This window comes from Oculina patagonica, chromosome 13 (genome assembly GCF_052425735.1).
Source record: "Oculina patagonica isolate OP01 chromosome 13, crgOcupat, whole genome shotgun sequence".
In the NCBI taxonomy this organism is placed as follows: Eukaryota; Metazoa; Cnidaria; class Anthozoa; order Scleractinia; family Oculinidae; genus Oculina; species Oculina patagonica.
Genome location: NC_135770.1, coordinates 19,441,149 through 19,461,765, shown reverse-complemented (window position 1 = coordinate 19,461,765; position 20,617 = coordinate 19,441,149). Strand labels below are relative to the sequence as shown.

The 20,617-nt window shown below is 36.5% G+C and overlaps 1 protein-coding gene across 1 annotated transcript in view; it reads left to right on the top strand.

Moving 5' to 3' along the window:
* Positions 1–2,752: 2,752 nt before the first annotated feature.
* LOC144634530 (MAM and LDL-receptor class A domain-containing protein 2-like) overlaps positions 2,753–20,617 on the top strand; it is a 75,483-nt gene continuing 57,618 nt past the window's right edge. Inside the window, exons 1-10 of the mRNA XM_078493505.1 lie at positions 2,753–3,041; positions 5,382–5,539; positions 12,879–12,917; positions 14,162–14,293; positions 14,698–14,939; positions 15,425–15,509; positions 16,074–16,230; positions 16,795–16,988; positions 17,505–17,801; positions 17,976–18,275. Coding sequence (XP_078349631.1) covers positions 5,488–5,539; positions 12,879–12,917; positions 14,162–14,293; positions 14,698–14,939; positions 15,425–15,509; positions 16,074–16,230; positions 16,795–16,988; positions 17,505–17,801; positions 17,976–18,275 — 1,498 coding nt within the window. The 5' untranslated portion in view covers positions 2,753–3,041; positions 5,382–5,487. The remainder of the gene's footprint in view (positions 3,042–5,381; positions 5,540–12,878; positions 12,918–14,161; positions 14,294–14,697; positions 14,940–15,424; positions 15,510–16,073; positions 16,231–16,794; positions 16,989–17,504; positions 17,802–17,975; positions 18,276–20,617) is intronic.

Here is a 20,617-nt window from a genome sequence, read left to right as displayed (position 1 = left end):
CCCAAATGTTTCTATAGCCACTGGATGGTGCAGCCTCAGTCTATTTCCTATTTATTCTATGAAAAAAATATCATTTTGACAGATACAACTCTATTAATTAAAATCTTCGATGCAGATCAGGGTTAAGGTAATGCAAGGTTTTTGAATAACTTTAAATATTGTAGGCGTAAATGAACCAAATTATTGATCGACTCTTTTGTCGCACTTAATAATAAGTAAACAAAATCGTGAAGTCATGGGATGGAAATGGACAAAGCGAAAGTAAATGTACAGTTAAATCTCGATTTCTCAAACCCCTAAGGAGAGCGAAAATTGGGCCGAGAAATCGGAAGCTCTAGAAATGAGGGCTAAAATTGCAATGTTCTAGTGGGTGAAGGACGTCCTAGGGAAACGATGTTGGTTCGAGTTAATATCGAAAAATTAATTAATTAATTAATAATTTAATTAATTAATTATTTAAATTGAATATTAAATGAAATGAAATGAAATGAATTATTAAGGGTTCGAGAAATCAGAATTCCACTGTACTTCCCAATTTCCATTCAGCCTCCCCCTCGATACAACGCGGTCCAACCAAATCCTGCTTACGCGCGTGCCCCGTGAGCCTGCTCTTTAACCTTTAAAACACCACGTCCGTGGAAAATGTAGCACTAAAACCATCTTCTTAAAATCTAAACAAAACATGCAAAGCACCATTGTAAGCCGGCTATCTTTTCATTTGCCAGACGTCGAATGAGAAAACAGGTGTCTCCTGTTTCCTTCCTGTGTCTGAAACTTCCGACGGAGGAAGAAAGAAGAGAAAATCTTCACGCAGACTACTGAGGCCCTGCCAGGGGTAGGGGAGTGGGGAAGGTTCTCGTGTCGCTTGTCTGAATTTAAAAATGTTCCGTGTCGCTGTTACATCGCTCTTCTTGTCGCTGTAACTAAATTGACGGAAAATTGCTTGTCCTTGTCAGAATTTAAGTTTTTCCATAAGAGTTGTCGTTTGTAGGCCTTTTTCGATTATGCTAGCATTTTTTTCGGCATTTTTTGGGAAAACGAGCATTTTTTTTCGTTTTTTCTTAAAAAAGAATTGCTAGCATTTTCTGTCATTTTTCATGACTGTGATCCAGATTTCAACATTCAGAACTCAGAAGGATAAATAATCCTAAAGTTTCACAGTTTTGATTACTTAATTTGATTGTTTTCTGTCTGTTTCGACTGTTTGTGCGTTGTGGTACTTGTGTACTTGTGTTGTGTTACTTACGTGTGTGTTTTTTTATTTTATTTTTTTTTAAAAAATTTAATATTTTTTTTATTTCTTATTTTTATAAACAAACAACTATTAAGTATCACCTGTTGTTGATATGAGCATATAATGTAAGAGTTCGTACGTTTTGTTTGAAATAAAACAAAGCATTCTTTGGAATTCAAGTGGCATTTTTTTAAAGAAATCAGGCATTATTTTAGCATTTTTTTGGCTTTATGCGAGAATTTCTAGTAGCATTAAATGCCAGTTTTACTAGCATAATCGAGAAAGGCCTAGTCGTTTGTCGCGATTTTATTTCATGTGCTGTCGCTGCTTTTTGGGCCATGTCGCTTGTCGGAATTTACCCTGGCAGGGCCTCACTACTTGTTAAGTGTATTAAAGCACTTTGATTTATTAGTGTATTTACCCACTGTGAAATTTCGGTAACAAGGCCCCGGGTAAAACAGGCCCCCCGCGCAACAACATAAATGAAAGGGCAAGGTTAAAACTAAATATATTATAAATTTCTGCTCAAGTAACGAGTTAATCGATTGAATTTAAATTTATCAACTAAGCTGACTTTTCCGTAACGCTATTCTAAATGCCATGTAATTTTAAGTGCCTATTTAAGAGACTAGAGTTTTCATTTAGCCCCCCCCCCCCTCCCTGTTATAAGCCCACCCGAATACCCTTATCAACAAAAACAGACCAGCCCCTAAGGGTTACACATTACAATTTCTCGAAGACGCATATTAAAGTCCGTAATGCATGATATAATTGTTTTGAAGCACTCCTTGATCAAGATGATTTAATTTTTTCGTTTTTCTGAAAAAAAAAGTTTACAGTGTCTTCAGGCATTTGTGGACTTCCAAAACGGTGGAACCAGATTCGCCAGTCTCGAAGTGTTCCACTGATCTTGCGGGATTCAAAAACGGCGAATTCTACTCAATGATTTAAGACTCTTTGCCGAAATATCAAAAAAAGTAAATAAAGTATATGTGTCTTCGTCGAACATCGCGGCTTACGACAAGCTCAAACATAAATTGCATCGTTCTTAAACTTTCGGAATAAAAAAAGATGTGTAGTTGATTTTTGACTGAAACATCTAAAATAAATGAATTATATTTTTTAAGAATTGTGCAAATTTATGTCTCAAAATCAAACATCAAGTCAATATTTTAATTTAAAAAAAAGTTTAAATGATATGAAGTTTGTAATCAAACAAAGAGCAAACAAAATTATTCTTTTAATACAGTGGAAGCAAAATGTTTTGTAGTGTTATCCAATAGAGGAATTTTTATTCTTACAACAAAACGCTATTTTACATGCTGTAAACATAGTAACCCGACATAGCCACAAACATGCAAACATACCTTACAAAACTGAACAAAAATAGCCCATACACACATGCTGTGCATATATTTTAAAATATTTATGCTTTAATAATATTATGAGCAATTGCAATTGTGTTAAATGCAAAATGGTCTCTGCCAGTTTCTGATAGGCAAATTAATTAATGTTTTTACTTGCTATTATATTTGCTGCTGGTAATGAATATTTCTCCAACTTTTATTCATTACACTTGCTAAAATGACCGCCAACGTGAAATAGAAAACGTCAGAGCCACTTGCTATTCATAACAGAGTTCCGGTTGAGTTAGCATATCTGGCTCTGCTCGCTTCACAGCGGACTTGCATTTGCGGCATGAAGCCGCTTACGGACAGACAATAAAATCAATATCAGTACACACGATGTGATGTGGATAAAATGATCAAACGGAAGCCAGTGTGGGCATTGCTGGTTTGTATGAAAGGTAAGTGAGAGATTTGATTTAAGTTGAAAACGACACTACATTCATCCTTGGCTATGTCAGGCATGTTTCGTTGCGTTCCTCGTGGTAGCACTTTTGTCGAACCTGTTTGACATTCGTTTACAGGTGTATGTTTGATATGATTGATTTCATTACCATCCGACTAAAGTGCAATTCCTTCATTGGTGAAAAAAATGTGTTTATTATCAAGGCAGAAGTTCAGCTGAAGTTGAAGCGGCGATCTCATATATAAAATATCTAAAACCTTTGCGTGCTGTGCAGTGGAGGAGAACTTGCAGTCGAAAGTTGACTCATGAATTAACCGGTGGTATTGTTCGTATAAACCGCAACACAGCGACATCAGATTTTTCGGCTGCTTAAATGCGCGAATTTTAGTAGTGAAGTTAGACCTTGTAAAGGAAAAGCAAATATGATTTCGTACCGACTCCAGTTTGTAATGACCATAACACATCAAATTATATGATAATTCTAAGCATTCTTTTCTCGTGACCGTTGCGTCTATTATGAAAATCAACACATCACATTCGCATCTGGTTCTCTTCCTCGCACTTGTCTAGAAATATTTCATTAACAATTTTAACTGTTGAAAAATAATTCCTTTCTAAAAGCAAAGAGCAGTGACAGTGAAGTTGTTGGTAAGAAAACACTGTGTGGGCGGTTTTCGGTGCACGCTTGAGAAGATACCGGAAAAATGAGCAAATTCTGGGCCAGTTTGATACACATCATGGAAGTATATCTTTTTTAAATTCTAAGGTGATATCTTCTACTCGACTTTATTTCTGCTTTATAGATTTTACTGCCATTTTATTATAGTCTTTAATTTCATCTTTCGAGTATTATATACGTTTTCGGTGCATATAAGATGACAGTTCTTTATTAACTTATTTCCATAGAAAGCAATTCCTTGCAGGTTACTACATATGGAATGATTTTTAATGTGATGTGATAACGTATGGTTTCGAAACGTGTTGTAATTATCAGTTTGGTGAAGTTTGATAAGAGTTAATAAATTTATATTTCAACTACTCGCGTGTATAGTTTTTTTTTTTCCCCATTTTGGGGTAAAAACGCGTTCCCCTTTCCTTCTCTTCTCTTTTCTTTTTTTTCCATAAAAAATCACAGGAAGGCCCCCCCCTTCAACCCTCGATCGAAACGATCGGGGCGATTATTTGAGAATAAGGCTGTAGATACTTCTGCTGTACAATTTGATCCCTAAAATCAAACTGGCCTTTTCTGTGCCATTAACGTGACTCACAAGTTGATGGTATATGCACGTTTCGTTTGTTTCACATTAGACGATATCCTGCAATAATACGATACTATTTCATTTCTTGGATAAGACTTAATAAGGATATCCGGATAGGTTTCTTACCCATGCAATTTCAAACCCGTATGGTTTCTAACCCATATGTTTCAGTAACCCATGTGGTTTCTTACCTAGAAGGAAATCTTAGTCAACTACTTGTTTGTTTTGGGTTGAGTAGTGAAATTCTGATTAAAGGACTTTACAAAGCTCCCGGCAACATCCTACAATTGGCTTCATTCATCGAATTTAAAAGCCGTGAAAATTCACATCTCGTTTTTACTGAGAAAATAGTTTTTCGTGATAAATTATATTATATACACTTCGAATCAGTCAAGGGCAAAAATCGTAACACTGAAACTATACAAATAAGTGTAAAAACAATTGACAGTGATATTACTTAGGGCCCGATTATATTTCCCGGGCTGGAATTTTGTTGCTAAAGAACGTGAAGAATTTCAGCCCGGGCTGAACACTTTTAAAATTGAATAATTATCGTGGCCGCCATTTTCTTTCGTTGAAATCCACCACTGCGCATCCGCAAGCTCACTTTCAGCCCGGGCTGAAATTGAAAACGCCATTACATGAGGTTTTTCAGCCCGTTTGCCCGGGCTGAGATTTCCAGCCCGGTTTCAAAAACCGGGCTGGAAATTTCACACGGGCTGCAATTCGGCCCGGGATGAAACTTTCTTCATGTAATCGCAGACGTGTTTTTAAGAAGATTTGTTTTGGAAGCCGGGCTTAAATGTCAGCCTGGCAAACCGGGCTGAAATTCGCCATGTAATCAGGCCCTTACTGTTTAAAAGAACAGAGTGCATATTCTGGTTAAAAAAAAACAAATAATAGAGTAAGCAGCATTGCAATATATTTGATCTAAAAAGACAATTTTTTTCCGGGTTTCTTAACTGTTATTTTAGTTTGAAGCCAGTAGCTTGGATTTTTACGTGCAAGGGGCGATCGCTTAGTCACCCATTAATTTACTCCTTTATTTGCCTTCGTCGCTTACTATTGGTCCACAGACGATATAATTCAACGTTTCTGTGACGTCTTTTGAGGTGCCTAAGGGGTGGTGCCAGAGCCTTGTATCGACAGTTGGTTTAACAGGAAAGGAAAGGCTACTGCCTAATGTCTTCGCTAAAGCAGATTTCCATTTTCAACGTATGCCTGCTTGCAACCGGTAAGTTACAAAAGCAAATGTAGCTGTGAAAGCGAGGTTGCACGATAAATATTTCCATGTAAACTTGCTCTTTCATACAACGTGGAGTATATATATACCACTGACTAAGCGCGTTGCACAACTCCATGTACACAAACTCAACGCTTCAAATGATAATGTTAAAATTTAGTTCTAAAACCATAATTTATTTTAAAGAGCAAGTAATCGGTTGCCGGATCCTGGAATAGCATTTTGGTGGCAAACGACCAAGAAGACACAGGCGAGGTTATAAAATTATAAAGCACCATTATAAGGTTTTGCAAGCAGCATCAATTAAACTGCGGCGGTGCCTTTCAAATAACATTCATGCTTAAAGGAGCTACGTCACCGACAACACATGGTGAAAAAAAATGGCAAAGTTTTTCAAATTTCTCGTTCAAAATTTGTCTTAATGTTAACAGTCGAAACCATTCTTGGTTATTTTCGCATTTTTTATTACTACTTTGTTGTTTTTATATGTAAGAATGTAACTATTATTTTAAGGTGTCCTTCAATTTGAAAGGAATCAGAAAAATGACTTAATATACCGTGATACTGCTCCTTTAATGTCACAGTCAAAGCGTTGACCGGACTGATTACACGTACATTCAAGGCAAAGTTTTAGCTAGCAATCGATATGGCGTATTTTTGCCTTCACTCGAGGTCATAAAGTTCTGTCTGTTGATTTGCCATATATTATAGAGCCCAAAACAGCAATGTGGCTAGCTGTTAGTTAAGCAACGTATTATATGAGAGCTTGATCAATTACAATTCTACTGCAATAACTAACAGATTTAACCTGAATGGCAAAGACTTTGATTTAATATCAGTGTTTAGAAACAACAGACCAGTTTTGGATTTAATATAAGTCCTTATGCATTGTAGCTTTGGTCGGCTTGTCGAAAATTGTTGGTGCGACAGATAAGCTGATCAACTGTACGTCAAGAAGTCGTTTCTATGAGTGTGAGATTACCAGGCAATGATCATATGATATTTTCAGTGTATGTTTGAATCTGAAAACACTTGGGGAATATAGCATTGGGAATTACTGAAACATGTTTTAAATAAATTTGCGCTTTTGCATAAAATTAAAATGAATGTTATCAGATAACTCGGGTACAAATATAGTCGAGTATTCCCTTGCTAACGGGAACAGCAAAACTAGTCGCTCTAATAGGTTCTAAGTTTATGTTCTTTCATGTAAGAATGCATAGTTTGTTGATTAAATCATTCAGCAAAAAACCTCACTTAAACACTTCAAATGAGATGTGCTCACACAGCAAATAAACCATTTATTGTGTTGCGTGATGATGGCCTACTATGTCATGATACTATTCTCGGACAAGAACATTCGCCTTTAAAGCGGTGTCAGATTGAAAGTTTAGTTGAGCGAGACTGCAAAGAAAAAAAAGAAAGCCGAAAATTTCAAAAAGTCGTTGGGTTGAAATCCATGTTGCCGTTTTCTTTTTTCCATCCTGATGTTTTCGTAGTCAGTAACGGCAACTCGTTATGGATGACTTGCTTAGAACTTCCGGCCCGGGCTTCAACAAAAGCCTTATGATCTTTTGTCTTGTAAAGAATGTCGGCACTTAACGAGTCGTTATAAAATCATAAAGTGTGCTGCTCAGTAAAAATACGGGTTGATACTTTTCGCAATCAAAACAATTTATAGGTTGACATTGTTTGCCTATAATTTCAGGAACTACTGTTTTCCTATATTGGCTCAATGCAAGCTGTCAACAAACAATCTTCAATGACCATCGCTAAAGTGCTAAGTAAAGTTGGAAATGAGGCTCTTCGTTTGGAAATAAACTGTTTTAAATAGAATTCACCTGAACATTTTTTATTGCGGCGAAATAATGTTTCTCACTCATCCTTTCTCTTGTAGGCTCTATGTATTAGGGGACTGGAATAGGGATAGGGAAAATACAATCTGTTTGACAACAATTCTTTTTTTATTTGGTACTTTAATAGGAATGCAATATTACCAAATTCACGGCTGACACAATATCTAACCGATGCAGTTTACAGACTGGTGTAATAGTCTGTGTATTTGTCAAGAAAGCAAACTTCATTTGAAGCTATGTGCAGTCAGCACGTTTACTTCAGATCTACTTGTTATTCGAAATAGAGTATCGGTTGAGTGTAAGCATATTTAGTTCTGCATGCATGTTTCTCAGCAGACGTGCAGTTTCAGTAAAACTTCAAGCAAAAGGTTTCAATTAAATACGAAGATACGATGAGAAAATGATTGGGTCGAAGCGTCATTTTGAATTTTTATTCTGCATCAAAGGTAAGCGGAAGCTTTTGTTTTAAGTTGAATGGTACAATTATATTCTTGTAGGCTATGTAAGTCAGGCTTCGCTTGCCGCCGGGTTCCAGTTGGTCGTTGGACAAGTCCGACATAGTTGCATAAAGACATACGTAAAGAGCAATAACACAAAAAGGTGTTCAACAGTCACTCGTAGCATCTCATTGTGAAAAAAAGCTAGTTGTTTTCTTATCAAAGCCAAGCTAAAATCAGCTATAACAGATTTCAGTATGCAAAGAACTTGCAGAACGGTTTAGCCTTTGTGTGCTGGGCAGTGACGGAGAACGTGTCAATTATAGCTAACCGTAACTTCAAGTTAACAGATAGTGGGAAATAAGGGGGAAATAAAGCAATTAATCTATAAAGCTGCCTTGGCTAGATCATTACTCGGCGTACGGCTCGTTGGTTGCCCTTTTTAGTAGAAATGTTGCCATTCCAAAGTATAAAGATACATCCCTTATTTCGTAATCACCAAGACATAACAGATTATCGGTTAGAAAGCGCATTCTTTTTCAGTGACTGATGTGTGTATTTATAGTAACACATGTACATTGCACAAAGCACATGCATCAGGTCCGCTTCCCGCAAGTCGCCTTGCTGAGTTATATCTACATTAAACAGCTCTACTTTAAAGCTTATCCCGCTTGTTGGTACCGCTTCTGTTAAGTACTTATTTCAGAAAGTACCGGGAAGAGCGAGCAGATCTACTAGGCTAGTTTGGAACAAAATGTAGAAGAAATGCAAACAATTTCTTAAAGTTCTTAGACTCAGTCTCGTTTTGCTTAACTTTTGTTTCCTTAACATTACCGTTTTTAAACTTTCAAATTAGCGGCATGTATAATGTTTAAGTGTTGTTTTTCTCATAAGAATAAAATAGCTTAAGTTGTAAGGAATATAATTATTGTAAAAACACGAGGGGAAGGTCTGCTGCCTTTTACTAAATTACGCTTTAATAAAATTCGTCGTTGTCGACCACTTCAGCGTAGATTAGATATTTCTTCTTTACGGCTCTGTATTTCTCTAAAACATCTGATCTAGCAACAAGCAAGCAAAATCCACTGGGCAATGTTTCCAAGGACGGACTATAGTCAACAAAATAATACATTCAACAAATGTCTATTTGTTACAAATGATTGTCAAGCCGTGAATGACATGTGGCATCACCCAAAATGTTTCCATGTAAATAACTGCTGTAGCACTAAGAAGTTAGTAATAAGCACTAACTATCTGCCAATAAAAGGCTTCAAGAAAACAAGCCTATTAATAGACAAGAAATGCACGTAACTACATACACATAAAGACATAATTATCACGACGAAGAAATGATAACTATCATAGAAGTGGGTTGGGTGGGAAAGCTATAATGGTTGACTAAAATAGTTGATTAAGACAAACAGAAATTGGTAGACGACTTATACTATTAGTGCTCTGGTTGCTGGAATGATGCCAAGTGACCTTATTTCTTAGTCCAAGCGAACATACCTGGACTGATAACTTTAAAATGAGTAATTTTACTTTAAAACATGGAATTATATTTGCTTCAATATGCTGTAGTCTTTTGACCTTTTGCTAAGTTGGTAGGTTGGTTGATACTTGGACTTTGATACATGACGCTTCGTGTTGCTGATACTTATACAACAATTGATAACAGATAAGAAACTACACAAGAATGATATTTGTTTAGGAATTGTGAATTAACGCAGTGTCTGATTAAAGTGAAATTCATCATTGCTTAGTCTCGCGCATGGTTTGATGAATACAACGACCATGATTCTCTGCAGGCGCGCGCTATAGGAGGAATCGGGCATTCTTGCGGTTTTATGTTCACTGAATTTACGCCATCATTGAAAAACGCAAACCGCTTACCAAGCAAAGTTGTGTTTTGAACATGTTCATGCAAACTTACATGATGACTCCAGACTCTCCTCTTTAAATGGCACAAAACCTTATATATTGACCCTGTAAATCAGCCTGTATCGAAATTGAGTATTTAAACAAGAATGTCGTTTAACGACCGTTTAATTCCTATGTCTTGAGACATTATTTACATTTATTTTGACGTCACATGTAAGGTATGTTAAGACGAAGTCAGTCTCAAGTGTTTTTTTGGTAGATTATTTTCCAAATACTCTTTTTTCACAAGAAATTTATTGGCAGAATTTTATTAAGTTTTACGAAAGCTCTTTTCAGGATGCTTAGTTAAATCGGTTCAAACCTTTTTTAAAGCAATTATGTAAGTAAAACAAACACTACGTCAGATTGCGTCAAAGCAAAGCACCGTGACAAAGTTATAACTAAATAGAAAGAAACCACATTTAACCTATCTTGTTATGAAATTGTTCTTTTTTTCTTCTGATGCTCCTTTTGTAGGTACCTAGGCATACGTGCATAGGCATGATCGCTACACTTGGTCACCCAATCCTTATTTCTACCTTGATTTCCTGTCGCCGCATGTATATTGGCCCACAGATGCAATTATTCCACGTTTCTATAGCACCCTTTCAGTTTGACGTTGATTCAAAACACCTAGGCGTTAATGTTAAAGCTCTCCCGCAATGGCCGGCGAAAAAAAGCTTTTCATTTTCAATGTATGGCTTTTTCAAACAGGTTAGTTACAAATGAATTTCAGATGCGTTTCCGTTTAAACATGCTTGTGCATGAAATTACACATATTCAAACGATAAAAGCCGATTGCACTGAAATTATGTTTTTTATTAGTTTCAGCTTATGATTTATATAGGCAATCGGAAAGTGAGATGTACGTTTCAAAAACACTAAACAGCATATTTGAATTTTACTGCAAAAAATGATACTTCGTTTAACTTACTGATCTTGTCGTAGCGCAAGTAGTTTGCGGGCTTTTAGGACCTGTACAAATAGCAGTGATATGAATCGAAGGTAGTTGAATTTGAGTTTCCGATCCTTACAAGGAAGTGCTTGCTAGGTAATCGATATTTCAATGTAAAAGTGCGAACAATATATGTATAAACAGGTATACTAAGTCCATTATCAATCTATGCAAGCATCTGTATGACTGTACGGCCATGAACACATACAATCCCATTAAAGTCAAAGTTTACTTATTTTATACAAAGGGAGACTGAATGCACAATGTCTATGCAGTAGTTAGATGTGAGTGATACTTACAAGGAACAACTTTTGGTCGAACTTTTAGAAACCTATATGTAAATGACATATATATGATTCATGCTAAGGAATTTTACTTATATACTTGGGATAGTTTCTACTTCGAGGTTAGGTCTTATCAATTTGGTGACATGTGTGATAATTCCTTATTAGCTTAACGAAACAGTAATCCACCTCCATGAGTCGGTCATAACCTTTGTGTTTTTAGTTTATATCACTGGGTTATTGTATTAGATTAACGTTGCCAAAACGTTATGATTGGTCACCAGCATTGCTGTTGGCATGTATAACATATTTACCCCGGCGAGGTATTTAAGTGACACAACAAGAGCGAAGGAGGAAAATATTTCGTGGCAGTTTTTCATACTTAACAGACATTTTTGCCAAGGGTTTAGTTTGGCTTCTACGTCGTGTGCACCAACATTGCGTACGCCGGCATTATTTGCGAGATATTCGTTGACCAAAAAGCTAGCCAAGAGCAACTCTCTGACTTTAAAATTGCTGTAACAAACAAAACCGCAATAGTTGTTTGTGCGGCCTATCATGCATTTCATACAAACTATTAAACCTAAATTTGTTTTAAACACATGCATGCAGTGCGCAAAGAAAAAATTTCTGTGAAAACCATCCATTGGTACGTTATGACGGCGTGCCATTCTCAGACAATAACATTTCCACTTTGAAAGAATTGGAGATAGAGAATATTATAAGACGACTAAAGTTTATCTTTTTTACTGTCTTAAGTTTAATAATCAGTTCAGTATAATAGTATTGATATAAAATCTCACAAGATCAAACTGAGACTGAACAAAAAAAAAAAAAAAAGAATGGAGCCTAACCTGTTTGGAAATGTTGTACTGGTAAAGGCATAATTGGTTTGTTCTTTTGTATCTTGCTGTGGTTGTTTGGCTTGTCTAGTTTAACTTCCGGCTCGAACCTCAAGGTGAAGTTGAACGTTTAATTTATTTGCCGGGTTTCTACAAAGGCCTTGTGACGTACATTATGTTTTGATATTCTTAAGAGCTCTTAAGATCTTTTGTGTCATAAAACAATACAGTCAGTTAATTAGTCTTTAAGAAAATAAATAGTGCGTCCCTCAGTAAAAATACGAGCTGTACTTTTTGTGACTGTTAATTGAACTTTGGTTAAGTTGCTTTGCCCGCATTATGTGTTTCCACGCAATTTGTTTTTCTGGTATCATGTCTTTTTATTATGTTTCGTTTTTTTTTTTTACCTTTTCGTGTAAAACCGTTCCTGATTGTAAAAAAAAATGTCTTAAGAGGAGGAGTAACCAAATATAGCAATGTCTTTCAAGTTCTTTTTAGTAAATATATTTTTGGGGGGATACTTGTAACAGAGATAGTATGACTTCTTTAGTTCCAAATTAGAAACTTCCTTTCGTTTAAAAAAATGCTATGCGTGAGTCATCTGTGTTTCATTTGACTGCACTTTAAAGTGTTTTGCTCAGATTGTCACTAACTATGCAAAAGTAATGAGCATAATAAATAAAGTTTTGACAATCCGTGTTAATCACCTAACAAGTAAGTCTAGTCTTTCGCTCACTTTTCATTTGTAGATTGGCGCTGTCTGGTATTACTATGACAACCTAATGGCCAATCAGAAACTATTTTAGGAGTAAATTTACACTATTGAAGACTTTAAAACAATACTAGTAACGTGTATGAACACAGACTTTATGCATTTTTTATTGACGTCTATTTGTGGAAAATGAAAGTTTAAGGATCTTTCGTTGGAGTCGGAAGGATTTTGTTAATTATACTTTGTACTGCAGTTATTGGATGGATTAAGAAAAATATCAAAAAGCAAAATTGATTGTGTTTAATCTTTTTGTTTTTCTTCTAGTTTTAATAAGTTGTGTGCACCTGATCAACGCAGAACACAGTAAGTATAAAGTGTCCTGTGTACTCTTTGCTTTAATAATAGGAATCTATTGTTTTGCTGTATAAGTTCCTGAAGTTGCTTTTGCTACTCTACCTCCTTTCCAAATGATATCTAAAAGTCATTTTTACGACTGAATTTATTCAGGAGTATTGTGGGTAGCCTTGGTTGGTCGGTTTTCGGTTGGTCCATCATCTGTAAACTTCTCATTGCAACTCCGCTGACCAGCAGATATACTTGTAGAAAGAGTGTAGCAAGGCGGCCGTATAAAAGCGGCCGTATAAAGGCGGTCTTTTAAATTTAAGGGGTTTACAAGAAAAACCAGAAGCAAAGAAACAAAATATGGCTGACAATTACGTGAAGAATTAAGTAATCGACCGCCAAAAAAGTGAACATTGAGAGCCAGTAATCTGCATTAATCGATCGATGACTTTCGTGTCTATCTTTCGAGCTAGCGTAGTACATGTAGTCGAATGTAGGAGCATTCGAAAACTAAATCGGGTTTCACATAAGCTTCATAAGCGATGGATCTATCTAGAAACCAGAGCGTTGGCTAAAATCGAGTGCGTGGCTGCTTGTTCCCAAGAAAAGGAAAAGCTTTTCAGATGAAACAGCACAATATTACATTTGTACCTGAATCAGTCTAATATATATTTTTTTACAGCGTTATTACTTAACAGCCTACATGTAAATTATTCTGCAATGCATACCTACGGAGCGATATAATAAACAAACCATTTTAGTGCTATGGGTTAAAAAAAGAAAAAAAAAGGAAAAAAGAAAAAAACTCTCCCCTCTGGGATTCGAACTTGCGACATCTCGATCCGCAGTCAGACGCCTACCAGACTGCGCTACTTATGCGCATTTAGTCACGTGAGACGAAAATATCTTATATCAATGTAATTGACATTCCGCCGTTTATCTGTTATCATGTGCATCAAAGGAATGTTTGAATCACCTGCTGCTCATAAATTTTCAAGGAATGAAAACTAAACTTTTAAACTTGGCAAAAAAATTCAGTCGTGGCTCGAAGAGCTCTTTGATTAGGTATTTGTTCGCACCTTGTTGCTATACACCCGTTTTACTGAATAAAAACAACTTCAGTTAAATATTTATACAGCTAACTCCTTCTCTTGATTGCATTTGCTGCAGCTGTTATTGCTTTCTTAGATAAAACAACAGGGTATCTATACAAAAAAGATCATTTTATATTATTATTATTCATCCTACTTTGCGTACGTGATTAGGTTGCAACTTTGACTATGGATTGTGTTCTGGCTGGAGTCAAGTTTATTATCAAGATGTCTTTGACTGGACGAACCACTACGGCTCGACCCCTTCTTACTCCACAGGACCATCCTCTGACCGTGGGGGCTACGGTGGGTTCTTTAATTGTTGTTGTGCTATGATGGTTTCATGTATCATTCTTTCATTATTGTAATTACCATAATTTTCTTGCGTTAAGAAAAGCAGAAAATGTTTGTTTTTCTTACCAGAATGTTGTCTGTGTGTTGTACGTGGCATTTTATATTAGTACCACAGTACGAGGTTTAAATTTTTCTAGAGCGTTAACAAACCAAAGCCAAGGATTAAACAGCCATAAAACACTCCGGCCATTTTTGAAATGACCAATGTGGAAAATGAGGAAAGAATCGCCTACGGCTCGTGCTTTATTTGCTTTTTGTGCACTTCGTGTTTTAGGCGATATAATACATTGTTTTGTTTTGTTGTAAAATATTCCTTTGGTATCTGATGTATCAACTAAACTAATATCTACTTGCAGGAAGGTACATGTATATCGAGACATCCTCTCCTCGGCAGTTTGGAGATAACGCCAAATTGGAGTATTCAGTGCCGAGCTCTGACACTGGGAAGTTATCTTGCTTGACGTTTTATTACCACATGTATGGGTATACAATTAATACTCTCAATGTCTTCAATGGAAATAATAGAGTGTTTACTAAGTCAGGAAACCAAGGCAATGAATGGTTTAAAGCCAAACTGACAATGAATTTGCAAAGCAAAGTAAGTTGCATCTTTTTAAAAGTTGTTATTCTAGAGCTACTAACATATTACAATATGTTTAGCTAAAGTACAAAACATAAACAAACAAAATAAAAAGGCACAAACGCGAAGTTTGTTTTCAGTTATCTTATCTTAATTTAACTAGTTTACCAAAGTGGTTTAGTATGGACAACCCAGTATTACGGACACGAGCTGAAGTCCTGGCGAATAAGCATTACTGAAAATAACTCCCGCTACTACGGATTTCCGTTATTACGGACACAAAATTGTTGTCCCGAACGTGTCCGTTATAGTGGGAGTTGACTGTAGCTACCGTACCACTCGGATGATTAAGTGTATATAGCGTAGATCAAGTCGTTAGAAAGTACTCGCCTTTGATGTGGGAGATCCCAGTTCAATTCCAGGTAGCTTTATGCCAAGCCACATAACAAATAGTTTATTATGCTGTAGAAATGGTACAAGCGTTACTTTTTTCTGGTACTTAGGTTACGTTCGAGGGGATAAGGGGAACAGACTACACAGGCGACATTGCTATTGATGACGTTTCTATCGCCGCCGGAATCTGCCAAGGTACATGCAGAAATATGCTCAAATGTTTTTCAATGCATGTCTGAAATATCTTCTTTTCTTTTTGTATCGTATAGTCTGTCATCTGTAGAAGATAAGATATTGATAAACTGTAATATTAGTGTTCGAAATTCAAGGTTCATCTATATTTGAGGTTCTCCCCGTTTTATCCAACGTCATCAATTTTGTTAATTCTTAAGCAGGGCCGTAACCAGACCTTTTGCATAAACAAGGCAAAATCTTGCTTGGAGGTTCTGGGGGCCTGCCAACCAGAAAATGTGGAGAACTAGAAGCTCTGAAACTCTTTCTTGAACATTTTTCATGAGGTATTTCTTGAAAAAAAAAAAAAAAATCAATCTTGTCCAACTGCGAATTATTTCCCCAACTAAACATATTTTGTTTTTAATTTTGGGTTAAAATCTAGACGAGGCAAATGCCTCGTCTTGCCTCTTGCTAGTTACGGCCCTGTTAAGATGACTCTGCATTCCTTTGTCGTCAAGTAAAGATTTGTCAGGCGATAGCACTTGAGTTTCTCGTTGATTGGTCTATTGTCATCTTTTTTTTTAGATTGCACCGAAAATGTGAACCAATCATTTGGGAGACTGGACATCAGATACTCGAGTAATTTCGATCCTAACTGTAACTGGATAATAAATGATCACAGTGGAACAACTCAGGCAGTAGCCATTGTTTCCATCAACCAAATATATCTATACCGTTACACGTATGTAATTGTTGTTGTTGTTTTTCTTTTCTTGTGTGTGATGACAAAATGATAATCAAAATTTGCCCGGCAAAGAAGGACGCGTGAAGTCCCTTTGAGTTCCGCTACAACATGTTTCACTTCTACTCCACAAAACGGAGAAAAAAAGAGCTTACCAGCTCATTGCTTTTCAACAATAGTAATAAAAATATAAAGTGATATTTTGCCTTCATTTTTCTTTAGATGTTTGTTTTTTATTTTAATCTAGACTTGTTATCATTCAGACTTATTAATTTAAGTTTCCATTCATTGGCAAAAAAAATGTTACGCTAAATCCAAATTGTCTGCTCTACTATCGCAGTTAAAAAAAATTGGCTAACGTCTGTTGGCATTAAGCCTTTCAAAGTAAAGACATTTCTGTCAAAGTTTCAGCGGGTAAAAACCTGTGGTTCCCTTGAAAGTGAAACGGTCGCGGCAAGTCCAATTTGGTTGCGCTCCCTCGAATGGTACTATGAAAAAAAATATTACAAGCAGTGTACAAGATATGCATTTTCTGACAGAAAATTTTTCATGTTTTCCCGACAGTGAATTCATCAAATTTTTTGATGGAAATGGAACGGAAGTCTTTTCTCTACATGGATGGGTCTCGTCCTTTGACAAGAATGTTCGAGAAATTCACTTTGGAGAGTCCAAAAACATCACGATACAAGTCTCCCTTGTCTACAGCTCGAGCTATGTCAAAATTGATTACGGCACTTTAAATCAAGGCTTGGATTCAGGTAAGGGAGATTAAAAAATAAAGATATTTTTCTTGATTATGGAGAAAGAGGAAAGGTGTTGGCGTATACTAAGAAGAAAGTAAGATAAATGAAACGAGTGGAAAAGTGACCAAAAAAGATTTATTCTTTTTTTAAAAATAAAACAAAAAACATCAAAATTATTTTTAAACCTATGCAAAGTTTCTACTGAGTAAATGAATCTTTCCCAAGATTATTCTTCACCGGGAAATCTCCACTCAACACATCACTGATACACCTGGGTTTCAGCTATCAATACAAATACGAGTTTTAATGTTTGGATTCAGCTGCACTTAATCTAGCATACTGTAGTACTTAGCTACTTTACTATGAGTTCAATAAAGGTATGTGTGAATTGACCGCCGTAGCGAATTTGGAAAGAGATGCTGATGTTTAGAGCGTTAGCCGCTTTGTTGGTGCAAATCCAAATTCGCTACGGCGGTAAATTTACCATTAACAAATGATAGTTTGAACTTATGCCGTTTTTACATGCTACAGCTTCCCTTGTGGCCGACTGGAACGTTACCGTCGTAAACAAAACCACGAACAGCATCGGGATAAGTTGGGGCACCCCGACTAATCTGCTCAATAGTGGAGTGCGTTTTTATGTCCCCCTTGCCAGAAAGGCTGGCAACAACAGCCTATCGACGGGCAAAATGGTGCCTGCAAACACAACAATGTCCGAGATAACGGGCCTAGAAGCTTATACAGAGTATAATGTTAGTGTTGTAGTCGTCAGTGGTAATGGGACATCGTTTACAAGTGTAGATGTCTTGGTCATGACCGATGAAGGCGGTGAGTAAAATTCGTGCAAAATACATAGTAACCGTACGAACAAAACATGCTAATTTGTTGTAATATTAAATGTGTATATGGATTGCGTGACAGCCCCAGTTGCATAACATTGAAAGAGGTGCAAAAACAGCAACAGATAATACAGAACAACGCTGATTTTCTTTATTTCATCAGTTCCTAGTAGAGCACCCAGTGGCATACGGGTGACAAGTGTTGCATATACATCTGACCTGCTGGTGGAGTGGTACCCTCTTCCACAGTACTACGCCAATGGCCAACTCTTAGGGTATAGAATCTACTATAGAGAATACTACGATTATTATGCTTCATATAAAAGTGTCAACACCAGCAGTCCCTTCCCTTCGCGATTCATATTGAAAGATCTTAAACCAGGGGAGCGTTATCGTGTCACAGTGGCCGCTTTTACGTCCAAGGGAGTAGGACCAAGTTCGTACTCTTATTACGCGACCACAGGTATGTTTTCATAAGATAATTAGTTTTTCATTTTATGTTACATTGCATGCACTCATTTACACTTGCCAATTACATTGTGTATACCACCCCTTACCAAACCAACTGTGTTTTGAAACTGTTTTGAAGCTGATTTGAAAGTATTTTGATGATTTGAACACTATTTTTAAGCATTTAGAGCTATTTTTGTGCTATTTTGTAAAAAAGTTTAAATTTTGCTTCCGATTTGAATTATATTTTAGATATAGTTGAAACGTATTTTATGATACTGAAAAAAATTATATCTATTTTCAAGGTATTTTTGTTTTAAAACAGAGTTTAAATAGTGCATTTTAAATCTGTTTCAAAACAATTACCACAAACAGTTAGTTTAAATAGTTTAAAAATGCTACTTTGACAATGTTTTGAATGTTGTATCCGCTATGGTTGTTGACTTAAGAATGTCTGTCTCAGAAACCCAGGCAATATTAAAAAATGTCGGAAGAAGGGGGTCGGCCGATCTCCACCATATTTATGTTGCATAAAGGTCTTACCCAACTTGTAACCATGGTAACAATTTTTGATTGATTGGCTTTATTGTTTACGAGAACAGACCACCCCCCCAAAAATTGCCCAAATGGCGTGACAAAAGTTGTGATTTTAGGTCAACTTCAGCAGCGTGTATCTCTGGATATATTTAAGCAACAGATTTAATTTCACATCAGCGTAACACTTGTCCTTTGGTAGTTTAAATGCATACTAAATTAAATGTTTTCTGTACATTGTTCACGATCTGCATGCAAACTTAGAAGCCATACTTCGCAACATTTTCAAAAATCGCAAAACTAGGCATTTTAAAATTACAGTTTCTCCAGGGTCCGGGAAGATACAGATATAAACCTAACTGCAAGTTACTCACCAAAGATAGGAAAACATTTTAGGCCAGTGTTGAAATTGGACCAGCGAATTTAAATTTTTTTAACGGTTCACTGTTTTACCGCTTCGGCTGATGGCATTTTCCAAGGCCACTGCGGCTCCTTTGAAGCTGTCGATCTCATTACCCGGATTTCGCCGTTTAAGCGCCCCTGACAGGTGTAAAAACCTTAACGCTGTGGTTTCTTGCCATATTATTTATGGTTTCGCTGTAAATCGTCCTCGTTTCAAGCGAGAGCCAAGGAAACATGCCAGCGATTGCGTGACAGGAGTGGAATACGCAGCTTTCAGGGAGGCCATCGAACCAAAGCAAACTTGTCCACGTTGATTAACAGACTGATAGCTTTTTCCTTCAATACTTGATCCTGGTCCAGAAAGGCTTTTAACTATCCCAATGTGGATTGAACTGGTCTTAATAAAGCTCGCCGCAAGTGATCACAAGTAGACAACAGACTCGTGGAAACATCGCTGATGTCTGTAGGTTTGTAAAACGTTCCGATATTCCCGCTGATATATGCCATCTTGAAGCTTAGTTGTGATCGGTTTATTCGTCAGACAAGGCCATAGATACAAGTTGCGGAGGCGAATATTATTTGCCTTCAGCTACGTATTGGCAAGATTTTGTATTCAGATAAAAACCTGATAAATCATAGCGCTTAGTAACCTGGCATGGATTTAAGATATTGACGGGAATGGACTACCGGAATACCCCTGAAATCCGTGGAACGAGCGATCACGGAATTGAATGAGTTGGATTGCTTTCATTCGGAAACAAACAATTATTTAATATAATCAAAATTTAGTTCTTTTTTCTCGTTACAAACAATTTCGTTAATGTAAGTTGCAACCAATGACGCAGTTTCAATCAGTGTGATTCACCACGTTTCAGTGTGCAATATTATTAACGAGTATTTCTTTCTACTTGGCTAGCTAGAGCTGCAGGTTTCAGTGGGATAATTAATTTTTACACAAACTTCATTTTGCAAAGACAGTAAATAAATCTAGGGGTAATTAGTTAGGGTTTCTTAAAACATATTGCATGACAAATAAAAACCATAGTAGCAACAATAACGAATATATGTTCCACATAATTAAGTAGTTTGGTAGACATGGTGGTATGCACATCACATGTATCCTGATATGTCGACGGCTAATTATTGTCTTGGAAATACCAGTGAAAAGAAACTCTCCCCTTTATGACGTTACATGTATTATTGTAAGTAAACTCGTCGACTAAATGATCTGAAGAATCGGCAACATTTCACCACCGCCACTGGCAACATAAAAGGACCTATTATACCTCACCGAAGTTGAGGTAGACAGTTTTCTGATGCGAGTAGGGTGTAGATTATTTTAAACGACAACATAAAATAAAGCAGGAAGTGTAAATTGCACCTACCTTATTGTTACTTATTTTCGCGGGCACTTAATTT